Source organism: Rhinolophus sinicus, linkage group LG05 (assembly GCF_036562045.2).
Source record: "Rhinolophus sinicus isolate RSC01 linkage group LG05, ASM3656204v1, whole genome shotgun sequence".
NCBI classification, from domain to species: Eukaryota; Metazoa; Chordata; class Mammalia; order Chiroptera; family Rhinolophidae; genus Rhinolophus; species Rhinolophus sinicus.
In genome coordinates this window covers 140,753,041-140,771,701 of record NC_133755.1, presented here as the reverse complement: position 1 = coordinate 140,771,701, position 18,661 = coordinate 140,753,041, and the positions used below count along the sequence as shown (strand labels likewise).

At 39.2% G+C, this 18,661-nt stretch overlaps 1 protein-coding gene across 1 annotated transcript; it reads right to left on the bottom strand.

Moving 5' to 3' along the window:
- Positions 1 to 1,488: 1,488 nt before the first annotated feature.
- Positions 1,489 to 16,829, bottom strand: CCN6 (cellular communication network factor 6). The gene is made up of 5 exons (XM_019735029.2): positions 16,681 to 16,829; positions 10,703 to 10,997; positions 6,710 to 6,952; positions 3,003 to 3,196; positions 1,489 to 1,894 (listed from the first exon to the last, which is right to left on the bottom strand). The coding sequence occupies exons 1-5, from the start codon at positions 16,726 to 16,728 to the stop codon at positions 1,613 to 1,615; spliced, it is 1,062 nt and encodes a 353-aa protein (XP_019590588.2). The 5' UTR covers positions 16,729 to 16,829; the 3' UTR covers positions 1,489 to 1,612.
- Between the last annotated feature and the right edge of the window lie 1,832 nt (positions 16,830 to 18,661).

Below are 18,661 nucleotides of genomic sequence, written 5' to 3'. Positions count from 1 at the left end.
ACAAGTGCTGGTGAGGATGCAGAGAAAAGGGAACCATGGTGCACTGTTGGTGGGATTGCTGATTGGTGCAGCCACTATGGAAAACAGTATGGAGGTACCTCAGAAAAACTGGAAATGAAACTACCTTATGACCCAGCAATTCTACTCTTAGGTATCTATCCAGAGAAATCCAAAAACACTAATTTGAAAACATTTATGCACCCCTATGTTTACTGCAGCGCTATACACAATAGCCAAGACGTGGAAACAACCGAAATGCCCATTGATAGATGACTGGATTAAGAAATTGTGGTACATTTATACAATGGAGTATTACTCGGCCATAAAGAAGAATGTAATCTTGCCATTTACAATGATATGGATGGATCTAGAGAACATTATGCTAAGTGAAATAAATCAGACAGAGAAAGACAAATACCATATGATCTCACTTATATATGGAATCTAAAAAATAGAATAAAGGAACAAACTAATCAGAAACAGTTTCAGCGATATAGAGAAAAACTGAGGGCTGCTAGATAGGAGGGAGTTGGGGATGAGGGAGAAGGTGAGGGGATTAGAAAGCACAGTCGGTAACCACAAGATTGCCATGAGGATACAAAAGATAGTTTGGGAAATATAATCAATAATGTTGTAAAGATTTTGTAGGGTATCTGATGGACACTTGTCTTATTAGGGAGACCACCTCAGGGATGATGTAGATGCCTGACCACTGCGCTGTACACCTGAAGCTGAATAACTGAATTTCAACTATAATTTTATATATATATATATATATGGTCACAGGATGTGGAGTACAGCATAGGGAATAGAGTCAATGGAATTGTAACAGCTACATACGATGTCAGAGGGGTAGTAGATTGGGGAGGGGGATTATCACTTTGTGAGGGGTATAAGTGTCTAACTATTACATTGTTTTGTATACCTGAAACTAATTTTAAAAAAAAAGAATGAATAGATGTAATGAAAAGGTTGTTACAAAGCTTTTCAGTAATGATAATGGTATATATAGACATCTATATACATATTTATGTATATATGTGCACATATATATACATGTATACATATATACATATATATGTATATATATGTTTAGACATGGTTTCCCACATTCTTTGGTAACTTGAAAACGTGGAGTTTTGCTAGGTTGTATTAAACAATAAAAATTATTACATATCTAGATATTCAAAACTAACAAAATACTGAAATATTAATTATTGATTGGGTCTTTGGTTTCTTGTTACAGGAAAGATAAGTGATAAATTAAGATCTGTTAATAAATATGTTTTGTACTTTAAAAAATATATTTTCTTATAAATTGTGTAGTTTTCCATTATATATGGAAAACGTAGGTAGAACAAAGTATCTGTGTATTACATAATTATAAGATATTTTAAGAGTTCAATTTTAAGGTTTTCAACTTTTACATATATTTGTAGTAGAACCTTTTTGAAAGCTCCTAATGCCTTAAATACAGTCATCTGAGAAGAGCTAGACATTCATATTGTTTTAAACCAATAAGGTGGATTTGCCACCCTTTTAAAACCATTCTAACTTTTTAATGTAATGACGTGATTGACTAACCTTAACTTTTCCCTCTGGGTGCTCGGTTTTATAGGATCTTGAGCTCAGAAAATATATCTCCTGGATCTCTGCAGTTTCTCTGACATACACAAGATGTGATCCATAGCATCTTCCATTTAAATGACCCTTCATTTGGGCAATCAAATTGAATGGTAATCATTTTAGACTTATTAGGAACACAGCATCTCTTATCCAAGCAAATTCCACAGAAAGTGGGTTTATAATTATGAGTGCTTGAACATCCAGAAAAGACAAATTTTTCAGATTTGATGAGTTGGAAAGTAGGTTGGCACGTTTTTCCTTTCGGGATCTGAAAAGGCACATAACATTAAAAAATTATTCTTTTAATTTGATTACAATAATAGAAAAGTGATACTAAATACATTTTACAACACAAACACACAGATACAAATTATTTCCAGGATATTAATAGTTGCTAAATTCCAGCACTCTTTTCTACCTTTAAAATCCCCTCACTAGCAGCCTGTCTGTCCTCCCTGTTCTTGCTTCATCATGTTATAGAGGCCGCTCTCCAATAATTTTTGCTATCTACCCTTTATTTAGTGCCACAATAAATGAAAATTTCTGTTTTTAATATCAAGGTCCATGTCTTATTAAATGTTTTTTTACCTATGAATTAGCAAATTCCCTTATACAGCTCAGACAGTTCTGAGTGGATGGATATATGCATAAATATCTTAATCCCTTTTAAATTAGGTTACTAACTTCTAATATGATAAGGAATAATTTAGGGATGAGGAGGGTTTTGTAGCATTCCTAAAAATTACTCTTGAAACAGTCATCTTATGTAGTTCTAGAAACAGGACCAACTCTAGTTACACCAAACAATCTTGGAATAGTTTATCATTATCGTTTATTTGGCAAGTTTACTATCTAAGCACAAGCATTTTAGAAGTGATGTGGTTCCCCAAGTTGATGATACAAAACTAAGATCAGAACTTCTCTGATGTCGATAATGTCTGTTCTCATATATATGTTCAAACCAGAATCTTTTATCCATTGATTCTTTGATTCTACTACATAAAATTAATATAGAAAAAAAGAAGTTAGAATCTGAAAAGGATCTACTCTCAAAAAACAACATACATGGTGAGGCACCACAAGAATTCAGGCTGATCAAGACCCACACTAGTAAATTGATCTAAAACACTATTAAGCTGATAAAAGTATCTGGAATCAACAGGTTAACATTACCTCTCTGCTTGATAATGTTTTCCCCATAAAATATCATTAGAGTAATATCTGCTTTCCTCTGAGAGTGTTTGATTTTAAGAGTTCTAATGAGGTGATTCTATAGGAACCACTGTCCATCCCTCCAAAACACACATACACACACACACTTTTCAGGAGTCTCATAATACTGAATTACAATGAAGCTAAATCTAATTAAATTTTACCTTTACTGTCTTTGACAGATTATTGTCACAAGGCTGAATATAACAGAGTCTTTTCTCTTTTCTCATTTGACAGTTGCTATTTTCATTGGTTACCCTATTAGATATTCCCATCCCACATGTTCTGGAGCAAGGGGTCCACTTTGTTGCTTGCACAAGACATTTTCTTTTCCAAATAAGTGGGAGATTCCTATAAGCTAAAATAAAGGGGGGGAAAGGACATGTGTATACATATATATGTACTTATGTAGATAGATAATTTTTATCATTATTTTTACGAACTTTTATGTACTGTAACTCAGAATAAAATAAACTTATGGTTTAATTCAGCGTTCTCTCTTTTTCCCACTCCCCAAATTACCTTTCAATCAAGTGTAAAAGTCCAATTTCTTAGGAGGAATAAAAATCTTTGAAAAATTGAGTAGATGTACCCATTTGCTTCTTTCTGCTCAGCCTATACTCCGAGTACTGAACTTAAGCTTTATGTTCTGATGGAGATCTGCCTTTTCTCTGGTTCTTGCCTCATGCTTGATATTATTTCCAACAGACATTGAAACAGACATTAGTAGGGTTAGAGAATTTAAGATATCAATTAGGATGATGTGGTCTTAATGTTAAATCTCATGATATGTTAAAAATCTAAAATACAAAAGTTATATTTGAGAATTAGACTATCAAGGAGATCAGTAATCTTTCTTCAACTGTTTTAACCTAGTCTTTTAGAAAATTCTCTACACTGAACTAATCTAAATAATCATATACTAAATCATGGTCATGTGAAATCTATTGTATTCATTCAGCTTATTACATTCCCTGTGGTATCGGACCCATGGTATTCCCTCCCGGGGCTAGTAGCCATTTCAAATCACTTACAGAAAGACATGGCAAAAGAATGGATGGGTGGGTGAGTGGGTGGATAGATGGAACCCCCTCCACTACCAGCTGCTTAGGAGAAACAAGGGAGGAGAAGGGACTGAATAATGAGAATATAAAGAAAATACAAAGCGGTATAATAATTCTTCCATCTCCTTGTAAATTCATTGGGAGCTTCTTGTTCTGCTCATGAATGAATCAGGCCCTTTGTTCATTTTAAGCAAACTACATATTGGTTTACTGTCTCAAAGCACTTCCTTTAGTTTAATATGCATCCTAAAATGGATGCTTTGGGAATAAAGTAGTGATGTGAGTTTTCAGTTGAACATTTCAAAATTCTGGCTACATTACTTCAAAATATCAATTTAAAACTCAAAAGAACCCCCAAAATGCCTTCTTGATAGGAAATACCAGTCACTTTGAAGTATGTGCTGTCTTTGAATACAATGATACTTTGATACTGCTTTCAGTGTTATTACAGTAAGATTTTGCAATTGCACATAGAACTGAGGGAGAGGAAGCAGAAACATGAAGATACCTGGAAGGTAGGCAACAATTTAAAGACCTCAATGCAGGAAGCAGATTAAAAGCCTGGCACCCATCTGCAATAAATAAAGGTAGGTTAGATTATCATATTACAAATAACCCCACTTAAAGTTAAGCCAAGAGCTGCAGTTCAGGAATTTGCTTAACGTTCATTAAAAAGCAAGAAAACTAGAAGAGATTTTTTAAAGTAAAAGTTTAGTGGTTGGTGAGCAGTGAGAAAAGCATGGGTGCATTATGTCATTGCATGCTTTATACTGACCAAGCAAAAGCTAGATTCCAACCATAAACCATCTGGAATTAACTAAATACATATTTGTTGTTCTTGATTTTAAAAGCCAAATTCCTGTTTGGGTTCATAAATACAGTTTCACAGTTGAGCAAAGAGAGACATTAGACTGAAAATACACTTCCTTTGAAACATACCTAGACTTAATTCTCAATTACCAAAGAACCCTTGGAGAGATTTTCTCATTTGTAGCAAAGCACTAACCACTAAGAAGGAGCATCTGACACCTCCAAACTGGTTCCTAGAGCATCCACTGAAACTGCTCTGACTCCACAAATGAGACCAACTGGAACTTGATCCAAAGGGCTTCACTTGTGGCAAACTGCTTCTCTAAGGTAGTCTCTCTCACCAGGGAGGTTCACACATGGCTTATGAGAACTTACATTGAGTCAGATCCAATGCAGAAAACCAACTGTTCCTGTACGTTTTGAAAAAAGAACAATTTGGCATATAATTTCAGAAGTTTTACCATTAGCAGTGTCATGCCATTAGCTGAATAACTATGTATGATAAATGCAAATTCACTACCACCTGTTAAATTTTTTTTCAAATTAACTGGCATACTTGGTGTGGGGACAGAGCCCCAGAAAGTAGTTTACAGGCTCTCGGCCTCACGTGGAGGAGTGCTGGCTGGGGTAGTAGATGGCCGTCAGCTGTGGCTGATTGGCCGTCAGCTGTAGCCAGTTAGCCAATTAGCCGCTAATATAACTGCTGCGGCTACGGAGAGAAGAGAGAGGAAGAATGGGGCTAGCAAGAAGATGGCGGCTGGGCTGGCAAGTGTGGATGGCGGTTTGCGGACAGTGTGGATCCAGCCTCCAGTGAGAGTATAGTGCCGCCAGAGAGAATATAGTGGTATGACTCCCCCATCTATGGCTCCGTGGGTGTTCCTTTTTGGCCTCACCATATCCTGCATTATGAGGGGAGCGGGACCAGAGACCCCGCAGGCCGCCCAGCACGACAAATGGCGCAGCGAGCAGGGTCTCCCGCATGACACTTGGAATCCCTGAGGATGTTCCTGTCACAGAGTTAGTTTTTAAATATCTAAAACTCATTTCTCTGATTACAGTTGCTTTTATTAAATATCCACATAATGTAAGTACACTTGGGAGATTTTAGTAGCTATAACTATCCTGCATTTCCATGGCACCTTTAATTCACTAAGCTCTAACTTTCAAGAGAAAGTCTTTCTTGATTCCTGGATGAAAACACAGATGTGAACAATAGCCAGGCATCAGTTTTGCCCCTTTTGAGTCCTGCCTCGTCTGTGCATCATTTGCTGGCATTTTAAACTCCTATCCCCAAAATACCCTGGCACTGAAATAAGATGCTAACTTAGAGCAGACCAGAATACAAGGTTTATGAATATACCGACTCTATATGGCCAAGTGCTCAAGAAGAGAAATAAAGAATCATTGCATATTCCATACCTGGCTAACCTACGTTAGATTGCCTGTGTGTGTGTTTGTTGAGAGAGAGGGAGGTTGGTAATTAAAGGAAAATTGTATATCAGTAGTTTTGTATTTTTTGAAAAACATTTATAAATTCAAATCACGTCCTCAAATATTTTAAATCAATAGCCTTCCATTTCTGCTTTTATCATATAGGAAAGTGGCCTTTGAAAATTTTTGGAACTGGATAGTTCACATTTGTTGGCCATAACATAACAATACAAATAAAAATTTCTCCAGGGTACCTATGAACAACATTTGGTCCATTTTCCTGAGAAAATGTTGAGTGAGAATAAGCAGAGGTAGAAAGATTTTAGAATAGTTTTCCTGACCTAGTTGAGTTTTTAAACACTAAAATATTTTACTGAAAAATATCTAAAACATTTTAAATTTTCCTTTTCAGGAGACTGAGGCAGAGACTGAGTAAGACAGCGCACTCAACCTAAATCTTACACTGACCACCAATCAGTAGGTGCTTACTGAGTATCTATAGTACATAAAAGGAACATGAAGTAAGCCACAAGTCATACATGAAAAGCAGTTCTACTTAGGAGCACCTGGCATTGTTTTGTAGGTTGTTGAGAGCTGCTGTTGTAATGGTCCCAGGCCACAGTTTGATTGATCAGACTTCTTTCCACCTTTAGCCCCAGAGCAGTGACTGTCAATCAGTTTTGGTATGAACACAGGTGTGCATCCAATGGCCCCACTCACACAGAGGCAGCTAAACAGGGGGTTGGGCTGAAACACTTGGCCATTATGATAATATACCCTGTTGAACTCACATCCCACAGCTACAAGGTCTGAAAAGAGAAAAGAGCAAAATCACCAAAGAAACCATAACTGATAGTCTAGACCTCCAATTACAAATCATAGAGGAAATAGCTATCTCCTTGATAAAGTTCTCAGTTCCTTAGGCCCCACCTGGAACTTCCTTCAGAAAACATCTGTAAAAGGTGAAAAATGAGACATTTTCATTATATTGTAGGCTCTCAGGCCCCAATGGCCACTTCCAGAATTAAGACCCAAGGGAAGGGCCTGTTGTGGAGTAAAGTTAATAGAAAACCACTATGTGTACAGCAGTGAGATAATGATTGTAAGTCTGAGAAATGGGTTGGTGGCCTCTGAGACTGAGGTTTCCCCAGATGTCCAACAATAGGCTAGGATATATTCTTCGGAAGTTAGGATATGTGAATGGCTGAAAAAGTTATAATTTGTTTAACTACAGTACTGCATGGTAACTGATTTAAAAAAAAAAAAAAAAGAATTGGAGGAAACTTTCACTTGCTCTGAGGGGGATTCTTGACCTGGATTAGCAGTTCTCAAAGTCTGGTCCACGAACCCCTTGACCGTGGGAGGACTTTTCAGAGAATCTGCAAGGTCAAAACTCTTTTTCAGAGCACTAAGATGTGACTAACTGTTTTCACTGTGTCGGTATTTGTACTGATGATGCGAAAGTAATGGTGGCTAAAACTGCTGTTGTCACATTATCGTGAATCAAACTGTACAGGTTAAGCACTGTATTTTTCCCTGCCATGCACTTGTACATAAATGTACTTTCTAAAAAAAAGGAAAGAAAACTAGTTTTACTTAAGAATGTCTTTGATGACACAGTAAAAATTACTAATTTTATTAAATCTTAACCATCAAATACATGTCTTTTTAATATTCTTTGTGACAAAATATTAAGTATACATAGAGTTTCTCTGTACGTGTTGTAACAAAGTACAGTAGTTATCATGAGGAAAAACACCTATGCAATTGTTTGAGTTGTGGACCAGACTAACCAGATTTTTAGTGGGAATTTTACCTGAAGAAATGACTGACAGATAAACCATGGTTGTTCAGACTTGGGTATTTGGCAGACATTTTCTTGAAAATCAACAAAGTGAGCCTGTCACTTCAAGGAAAACAACTGATGGTATTTATTGCCCATGACAGAGTTCAAACTTTCAAGCAAAAATTAGAATTTTGAAAGACTTGTATCCACCTCTACCCAATATGTAGACTTTTCTGATGAAATTCGTATTAATTAATGTGATTTTCTAAAAATTGTATCATTAAATGTTATCAACATTTGGAACTACATAACCCATTTTTCCAAACTGAGATTTTCCAAGTAACCAATGCATAGTAGTACAAAATTATGCATGAGTAAAAGACCCATTCCAATGGGTCTTGGATAGACCAATGTATTTTAATGTCACAGAATTTGACATTGATGTGGTTCATCGATATGGTTTTTGTGGGGACAGAGCCCCAGAAAGCAGTCTCCAGGTTCTCGGCCTCACATAGAAAGGTACTGGCTCAGGTAGTAAATGTAACTGTGATTGCATAACCATCAGCTGTGGCTAGTTGGCCATCAGCTGTAACCAGTGAGCCAATGGCCACTAATATAACTGCTGTGGCTACGCTAGCAGAAAAAATGGGGGGCTAGCAAGAAGATGGTGGCTGAGCTAGCAAGAGTGATTGCAGAGAGGTGGATGCCGCCAGCGAGAATATAGTGATATGAGTTCCCTACTTATGGCTCTGTGGGTGTTCCTTTTTGGCCTCACCATATCCTGCGTTCTTGTGTGGGGAGCGGGAGCAGAGACCCTGCATGACACCCTACATGACAGTTTTAGATTCCATGATGTAGCTAATTTTTAAGAAACTACCACGTTTCAAGTTTTAATACAACATCAAAAAAGAATATTCACAATTATCTGAAAAGTCTGTGAAAATATTCCTTTCTTTTCCAACAACATATCTGTGTGAGGCTGAATTCCCTTCATATATTTCAACCAAAACAACATAGCAACAGACTGAAAGCAGAAGCAGATGTGAGAATGTAGCTGCCTTCTGTTAAGGTAGACATTAGATTTGCAAAAACATAAAACAATCCCATTCTTCTCACTAAATTTTTCTTTGTTTTGGAAAATGAAATTTATTTCATAAATAATATATTATTCCTATTAATTTGCAATGGGATTGTTATTTTTGAATGAATTAACAAATATTTTTAAATGGCTAGCCCATTAACTACCTATAGAGATAATTCACATAAACAAAAGCTCTTTGTGTCCTTTTTTCTAAGGGAAGAGAAATACTCATTATTAGCTGGGCAGTTTAGTCTCTTTAGAAAAGCCCAAGTGGGAAAGCCAAGCACTCCCAGAAGTTTGGTTGTGAGCATGAAATGAGAGCACATCTTTTGGGTCCTGCTAATTTCTAAGACTAAAGTCCTGAGACCAAAACATTGAAAAACCATTTATTGCTAGCATTGATCAAATTTTTTGTAAAGGGCTAAATAGTAAATATCTTAGCCTTTATAGACTATTCAGTCTCAGTCTCCACAGCTACATTCTGGAATTGTAAAGCAGCCATAAACTATATATGACTGTATTGGTATGGCTGCGTTCCAATAAAACATTATTGGTCACTACATATTTGGTAGGTTAATGAAATAACTTGCCCAGCATTGTTTGGGAGAAAGGGGTCTCCTGAATGCCAGAGTCTGAGAGGTCATGTTTTTTCCTTGTTGAGTTTCCATGAATAATAATATTTTTGAGAGTCTACTGCATACCAGATATGCTCTAGGGGTTTTGCGTTTGCATTTGATCCTACTAGCAACTCTGTAAGATAGGAAGTTGATATGATGTAACTGAGGCACAGAGAGGTTAAACACCGTGATCAAGGTCACTCAGCAGATAGAGCCCAGAATTTGAACACAGAGCCTATATTCTTAACCAGTATAATATAATGCTGACAGGGGCATCAGGCTATCTATCAAACTTGAATGGCTCCATCCGTGCAGCCTGACTCCAAGAATTTGCTCTCATTTCTTGGTCACAACCAAACTTCTGAGAGTACTTGGCCTTCCCACCTGAATTTTTCTACAGAGAGACTAAACTACCCAGCTAATAATGAGTATTTCTCTTCCCTTAGAAATTTTATTTTTTAACCCTAAGTAGGTCGGCATTCTGAATTATTGTCAAGGTTTTATAGGTTTAGATGGTCTCAATCAGACTCTAGAGACAAGACCCATAAAGCTAAGGGACAGGTTGTGATTTGGGGTTCCCCTACCTCCTTTTTCACAAATCTGCGTCAGTAAAAAGTGCAGTTACTTGATGGTTAGATGGGAAGGCTGAGATTAAAGCAGTATGTCTGAGTACTAGATATACATCCTTACATTTTAAGCAAGATTATTTTTTAGTTACAAAAAAGGCTGAATTCAAATTGATTTTGACAGTATTAACAAAAGCTGTCATTTTGGCTAAAATTTTGAGAAGTCAGACTAGTTACAATTTTTTTCCTATTGTCAGTCCTTAAAAGCAATTACCTGAGAACAACCGCAAGATCAGTTCAATGCTACAAAAATAACACGTTTCTGAACATGTGTAAACATCTGCTAATTTCACATGGTCTAATATGACAAAGCCAGTCCCACTGGTGCGTGAAAGATAAACTCACCTCATATTTAGCAAAACTAAGCTGATTATTCCAAATTAACAGTTACAGAAAAAAATCCTGTCTAGACTCAACGTTTTCCAAGAGGTCCTACAGAAGACACTTACATGCACACACTCCAGTCTCGTACCGAGGCCCGTCTGCTGAGTAGTCACAATACAGTCCTTTGTGTGGGTCGCAGAGGTCAGCTTCATTGCAGATGTCCCCTGGTTGCTTGGCACAGATTTTGCAGCATCCACAGCCATCCCTCACCAAGCTCACTCCAGGAGGGCACCTGGGTTTCTGAGGGCATTTACAGGGCCAGTGGCAAAGCTGCTTCCGATGATGCACTTCTGATACTTCTCCAGGCCTTCCTTCCGGTGTTGTGTGTAATGGCCCAGCACCCTGTGCCCTGCGGCAGAACTTCATTCGATAATAAAGGTGATGTTAGAAAGGATTCCTCAAACGAATGTCAGAGGTTTTATAGAAATAGATTTCCCCCAAATTGGTAGACTACAGTGTAGTGAGGAATAATAATCATATCTATCAGTATTTGACACTTAAACTTTCTTCACGCAGTTCCCAACACATCACTCTTTCTCACTCCTCGTTTCTCACTGATTGCTCCTTCTCGGTCTCCTTTACTGGTTTCTTCTTATTGTCTTCATTTCTAAACATTGGAGACCCTGTGGTTAAGACCTCTCAAATACCTTCCCTCACTATATCTCATATCTCCCACCCAGACCTCTCTTCTGAACTGAAACTCAAACTGCCTACAAACAGATCTCCACTCAGATATTTGATAGGCATAGCAAACTTAACATGACCAAAAACAAACTCCCAATTTCTCACTCCAATCTACTCTTCCATGCACATTCCTATTTGAGCAGATGCCAATTTCATTTTTCCAAAATACTCTGAAGTCAGGTCATTCTTGACTCTTCTCTCACATTTTACATCCAATCCCATCAGTAAATCCTGTTGGTTGTATCTTCAAAATGGGTACTCTAATTGTTTCTCAATAACCCTACTGCTACCACAGCCACCATTATTTTTCATTTTGATGATTATAATGGTCTCCTAAAGGTTTTCCTTACTTCCCCTTTGTCCTCTATATGCTCTACCCAGCAAAATGGTTCTTTAAAAAATAAGTAAATAGGTGGGATTACATTAAACTAAAAAGTGTCTACACAGCACAGGAAATAATCAACAAAATGAAAGGGCAACCTACATAATGGGAGAAAATATTTGCAAACTATATAGCTAACGAAGGGTTAATATTCAAAATATATCAGGAACTCATACAACTCAATGGCAAAAATAAATAAACAAGTTACTTTTTATGTATTATTCAGGCAAAGGACCTGAATAGATATTTGTACAAAGAAGACATATAAATGACCAACAGGTATAAGAAATGGGGCTCAACATCACTAATCATCAGAGAAATGCAAATCAACACCACAATGAGCTATCATCTCACACTTACATGTGCAATCTAAAATAGACTCAAGCGAAGAGTAGAATGGTGGTTGCTAGCACCTGGGTGTTGGGGCGGGGACATGGGGAGGTGATCGTCAAAGGCTACAAACTTTCAATTATACAAGATCAATAAGCTCTGGAGATTTACTAAACAGCATAGTGGTTATAGCTAACAATACTATATTGTATACTTAAAGTTTTCTAAGAGAGTAGATCTTATGTTAAATGTTCTTACCACACACACAAAAAAACTAATGACAAAAGTGACAGGAGGAGACTTTGGGAGGTGATGGACATGTTTATGGCCTTGATGGTGGTGATGATTTATGAGTATATACTTACCCCTGAAATCATCAAATTGTATACATTAAACATGTACATCTGTTTACATGTCAATCATACCTCCATTCATGTCATTCCTTGCTCATAAGGGGTGGCTTCCTCGTGGCTTCCCATTTCAATGTAAAATCCACACTACCCCTGAAGGCCTGGTAGCATCTGGTCCCTACCCCCCATATTACTTTGCCCACTGCCACTCACCCCCTTGCTTGCTTACTCCATCCACAACGGCCTCCTCGTTCTTTAAATATTCCAAGTATGCCCTTTCCCCAGGTATCTTCACGGCTCACTCTTTCACTTTCTTCAGGTCTGTGTGCAAACTCATCAGTGAGGCCCTCCTTGACCACCCTTTATAAAACAGTACCTTACCCCAGCCCTTTCTCCATAGACCATCTTACCACCTACTTTATTACCTATATATTTTACTTCTTTATTTTCTGAGTCACATACCTAGAATGTAAGCTTCTTGAGGCGAGCTCTTTACTTAATGTCGGTCTCATTTTCTGTAATAAATATTTATTTATTAATCAAAGAACATGGTCCTGCCTATGTGCCAAGTACCTCATATGTTCATACCATCTAACCTTCACAACAACAGTATGGAGTAGTTATTAGCCCCATGTGAGAAGCACAATTAGGGTCTCCTCAAAGATGGTCATGTCCTAATCCAAGAGGAGAGGATTGGGGAAGAGTCAAATGCCTTAGCGAGATGGAGTAACGAGAAGACATAGAGACTCCATGAACATGAGGCTGGCCGAGAGGCCACTGAACCTGGCAAGGAGTCCCGGGTAACCACTGCTGAAACTGTGCAGAACTGAGAAGCAGACAGTCATTATTTTTACTCTCTTCTCCACTTTTGTATTTCCTTTTCCCTCGTTCTTTGCTTTTATGATACCAGGCCCTCCCAGTTCTACCTTTGCCTCTCAATATACGTCCTCAATCTCCTTTGCAGGCTCCTGCTACCCTAAATTTGACTTTGATTTAGGCCTATTGGGATTTCATGACTTTAACGTATTGCTTTTTCTCATTCTGCACATTGTCTCTTGGCAATCTTATGCAGTCCCTTGCCTTCAATTTCCACCCTATTCAAGCTTCAAAACTAAATCTCCATCCACGACTTCTCCACTGAGCTCTAGACCCATGCAGTTGACTGCCTGCTGGACATCTGTCCACAAGCATATCCTGCAGGAAAGCTCATGTGCAAACCTCACCATCTCCTCCCCCACCCCAGACAGCCTCTCCCAAGTTTGGAGTCAGGAAACTAGAAGTCATCCAGGTCACTTCCCTCTCCCTCACCTCCCACAGCCATTCAATGACTAATCCTGCTTATCATGCTCATCTCCCTAGAACCAGCCACTCTTGCCCCGTTTCCACTGCTAATAAGTACCATGCAGTAAGTTCCTACCTGGTCTGCCTCCCTCAAGAACGACTTCTCAAATGAATTTACCACATTGTTGCTGGAGGGAGCTCTTTAAAAAACACAATCCGATTTTACTACTATTCTCCTTACAGCCCAGCAGTGGTTACCTACTGTCTACAGTATACATCCCAAACTTCTGAGCATGGTACCTACAGTCCTGCCTGCGCTGGCTCCTGCCTTCCTCTCTAGCCTTCGCTCTCAATGCGCTGTCCTCCTATGCCTTGCCGTTTACTAGAATCAGGTCGGTTTTTCTCCTCTGTGCTTCATATTGCTCCGTCTAATAAAATGCCCATTCCCAAAACTGTCCACCTGGGATACCTGTTTATCTTTCCAGCCTTGAAGCATTTCTATATAATCTCTGAGATCACAGGGTAACACTGTTGAAAACCAAGGATAAAGAGAAAATCTTGAAGGTAGCCTGAGAAAAGGAAAGTGTTATATACAAGAGAATAACAATAAAAATGAGATCTGACTTCTCATCAAAAGCAGGAAACCAAGATGTCTTTCAGTGGGAGAAATAAACTGCAATACATCCAGACAATGGAATCTTATTCAGTGCTAAAAAAAAAAACCTGAGCTATCAAGCCATGAAAAAAATGCAGATTACTAAGTGAAAGAGGCCAATCTGAAAATTCTACATATTGTAGGATTCCAAATATATGGAAATATTCCACATATTGCAGGATTCCAAATATTCTGGAAAAGGCAAAACTATGGAGACAGTAAAAAGATCAGTGGTTTCCAGAGATTGAGGGAAGAGGTAAGTAGGTAGAGCACACAGCCTGCTTAAGGCAGTAAAAATACTCTGTATAATAAACTCTAATGGTGGATAAATGCCATTATACATTTGTCCAAACTCATAGAATGTACAACGCTGAGAATGAACCCTGATATACACTATGAACTCTGGGTGATGGTGACGTGTCCACGTACAGTCCTTAATTGTAACAAATGCACCACTCTGGTGGAGGATGTTGATAATGGGGGAGGCTGTGCATGTGTGGGGGTGGGGGGCATATGGGAAATCTCTGTACCTTCCTCTCAAATATGCTGTGACCTTGAAACTTCTTTTAAAATGCTGTCTTAAAAAGGAGAAGGAGGAGACGGAGAACAAGACACCCAGAGACAATGCTGAAAGGAAAAAAAAACAAAAAACAAAACAAATGAAAAAACTGTCATTCTACCTCCAGTAAAACTCTTTCAAAAATGAAGGTGAAATTGAAGACATTTCCAGATAAACGAAAACCAAGAGAAATTGTTGCTAGCACACCTGCCTCACAAAGAAATACTAAAGGAAGATCTTCAGTCTGAAGGGAAAGTACAATAGATAGCAATTCAGAAATACAGGAAAACGTGAAGAGTCCCAGAAATAGCAAATATGTTAGTGAATACAAAGAATTGTATATATCTTTTCTTCAGGTATTTTGATTGTTTTCAAAATCAAAATTTCAAAACAACAAAGGAGTCATCAGAATAACGCAATAGAAAATGAGGGTTTTGACGACAAAGCTGAGCTTTAGTATAGTTCTGTGACCTTAAATAATTTTTTTCTATCATTTATTTGATCTTTGAGTCTCAGTCCTGCTCTGTACATGGGGTTAATAATAACTACCAAACAAGGTTATTTTAAGGATTAAGATAATGACTAAAGTAGCGAGCACAGTACTTGGCACATAGCAGACGTTCAATAAATAGTAGGTATGATCAGAGCCTTCAAAAATTTATAATGGCAAAATAATACTTTCTTGTTGCTCTATCTGTAATATCTGTTTGTGTTTTTTGTTTTTGTTTTTTGACACATCTCTCTATGTTGGAATATTTGTTGTTTAGGAATATGTTGTAGCCTTCAGTCCACAGTAATGGTCATCTTTTTCTCACAGTTGAAAACAGTAGAATGGGAGATGGGGAAATGTGCGGCTCCCCACACACACACAAACACACACACACAAAACAGTGGGAATAAACTATACCACTGAGATTCTTGTTATGATGTTTTTAAGATCTTAAATCTCTATCTATATAACAATTTCAACCCTTTGTTTTCTAAGCTACATCCACTACTTACCACCCCAATCGACTGCTAACTCACAGACACCTCTGTGTTTTCTAAACCACCAGAAGGTTTCAAAAGCTCTGTCCTCTGTGCAAGCTATAAACCTCCACCATGTAAATAAATCCACAAATAAGTCACCCTGTTTTAATCTTACTTAAAAATACTAAGGCAATGAATTACTCATATTAAATTCAACTTCCCTTTGGTTTGTTGCTTGAAATATTTCAGAATTTCCATGGACTGATTCCCTTTCATGAAAACTGAGAAACACATGAGTTGAGAAAAAGACAAAGTCATAGATGTTTTCCAAACATAAATGTTCTGAAGTGTTCCTTTCAAACAAGAACAGGCTTAACTGAAGAAAGTGGTCACATTTTTTTCCAGTGTCTCTTTGCACATTTTGCATACGACTCTGGAAAGTTGAGCCCCAGCCTGGAGCCCACACAAGGAGGCACCATTCACCCCACCCCACCAGGCCGGGCTGCCACTTCCCAAGTACGCGCTGTGTGTTATAACTCCAATAAAGAAAATATGTATGTATTATTAAAGTTTGGGAGCTGTTCAAACATATCGAAAGTCGGATTCAGTGCCATTCCCTGAAAGGCAGAAATGTTTTCCACTTCTTTCCTGAAGCTAATAAACTGAAACGGAACGTTATTTGCAGAGGAAAATGGCTCCCTATTTTTCATGAAGTAGTTCCACAAGGAATTTGCCCTCCTCTTCTCCCATCTTCTTCTTTTCCTACGTTCGACCTGAAGAAATAAGAACTGCTGGGGTCTCCTGAAGGGAAGGAGTGAGGAGAGAGAACGTACCTGTGACAGAGTAGAGAGGAGAAGAGACACGAGGAGGAGCCCCTGCATGTTCCCAGCACCGTGTGGCACCACCAGAGATAGGAGGCCAGTGTGCTCGGCCGCCACACAAAGCCCCCCTCTGTCTCCTCAGCAGAAGAACTCACCACACACCTCCACCTCCCACGCTACTGACTTTATGCTTCTCCGCACAGACTCTGCTTTCGCTTTCACAGATCTGTTTTAATACCCTGTTTCCTTTCTTGGGCTCTTCTCATGTTTACCTTTGCAGTCTGTGTGGAGTGTGTCATGAGGGTGTGAGCACTTCCCTCGGGGGACTAACAAGGGTAGATCAAGGGGTGACTTCTCTTTGAGCAACTGTTCTACCTCTTCCAAAAGATCATAGCGTGGCCTACGGCACAGTGGTGAGGTTAGAGGGATCCACCTTCCCTACCTTCAGCCTGGGTCCTGGGTTTGCCTGCCCCAGGCCCTCCCTGAGCTGCTTTATTTTTCCACCTGGCTCTCAAGCACAGAGTGCTGACCTGGTCTCTGCCCACAGCACCCCACCCACAGCCTGTCCCGGTTCCCTTCACTTCAACACAGGTTTCCAAAGGCCTTCTCTGACTCCCCCCGCTTCGGATTCTCTCCCTGACGCTCCCACAGTGCCCTGTACGTACCTGTATTCTAGCACATTTCTCACACCAGGCAGATTATGACTGGGAAAAATCAGATGGAACAGGAACACGGTGGGGGTGGGGGCAGACATGCCTACAATCCCTGGCCTGGGAGAAGCTCCTTTCTGTGGCCACAGTCCCATGACAGGCAAGAGTAAAAGTTAACTCCAATCTTTTGGGGCTAAGATAAAACAATTATGCTAGTGGCAATCATTCATTTAACAAATTAAGATTAAAACAAAAAAACTTATTACAGATTTGTACCCTTTCTCCTTCTAATTCTCACCTCCCTGACATGTGTGGCAACCCCATCGCCTCCTGTGTCCCGCTGTGTGTGACCTCTGCTTATCCTACTTTCTCGACACTGATCTTTGTTCACGTGTCTTGACATGCGTCTGTGATGGGACTTTATATTCTTGTGGATCTAGTGTCTGGTCCACCTTCCCACCCCCCTCTGAGGGCCTATTTTTATTCCCTTTGACCTGTTACCTAGCCTAACTTTTCCTGTTACCTTACCTCTCTTGGACGCAGGATTCACCTTTGTTTTTGTTCAAGGCAGTCACTGCAGTATAAAGACACAGTGAATAAAGCTCACTCAGGCCTGTGTTGAGGGTCTGGGGAGAAACTGGGCTCCCTGACAACAACAGGAAATCTGAGGTCCTTGGAGAGCCAGGGACTCCACAAAACGTGCAACCAGACTCTATGCACTGACTAAGTAGTCAATTAAACCATAACTATACACACCAAACAACAAGGAATAATACTCAATGTAGTTCTGGTGTCAATTCCTTATCTTGCCTCCCTAAGAAATAGGACAAAACTCAAGAATGACCTAGTGAAGGAAAACATGTCTATTTTGGTCCAATCTGACGATTTTTTTCTCTTTCTAGTTTAACACCATGCAATCTTTAGGTTCCGGCCTTCGTGGTTCATGCACCACATTGGACATGAGGACGGATCATTTCTTGTTTCCTGGCTAGTCTATCAAAGGCTGAAGGGTCTTAGCCCAAGACTGGTGTATTTGTCCACTCTATACCTCCTGCCCCAGCTTGCCTGTTCCGAATGTGATGCTGCACACATCTGTCAAGTGTTAGAGCTCAGGAGATGCGTGCCTTCCATTCGCTCTCTGTAAAATGAACGAGACAGCAGCCATTTTTCTGGAAAAGGCTCCTCTCCCTCTGCAATCTCCCTGCCTTACAGCCAGTGAAGTTGTCACACTCACCATCCTTGCCTCGTAGTAGGAAAGAAACATCTAGCAAAACCTCCCCTGGTGTGCAGAACTGATGGGCCCTGGGTTACTCACTGTCCCACGTGTTCAGACATATCCAGCC

Coding starts and splice junctions, on each gene's coding strand:
- CCN6 (XM_019735029.2), bottom strand. CDS start 16,728: ATGCAGGGGCTCCTCCTCGTGTCTCTTCTCCTCTCTACTCTGTCACAG. Junction 3,197..6,709: donor AACCTACAAAACAATGCCAG/GTGCTCCTAAGT, acceptor CCTTTATTTTAG/CTTATAGGAATCTCCCACTT. Junction 1,895..3,002: donor ATCTGTCAAAGACAGTAAAG/GTAAAATTTAAT, acceptor GTGCCTTTTCAG/ATCCCGAAAGGAAAAACGTG.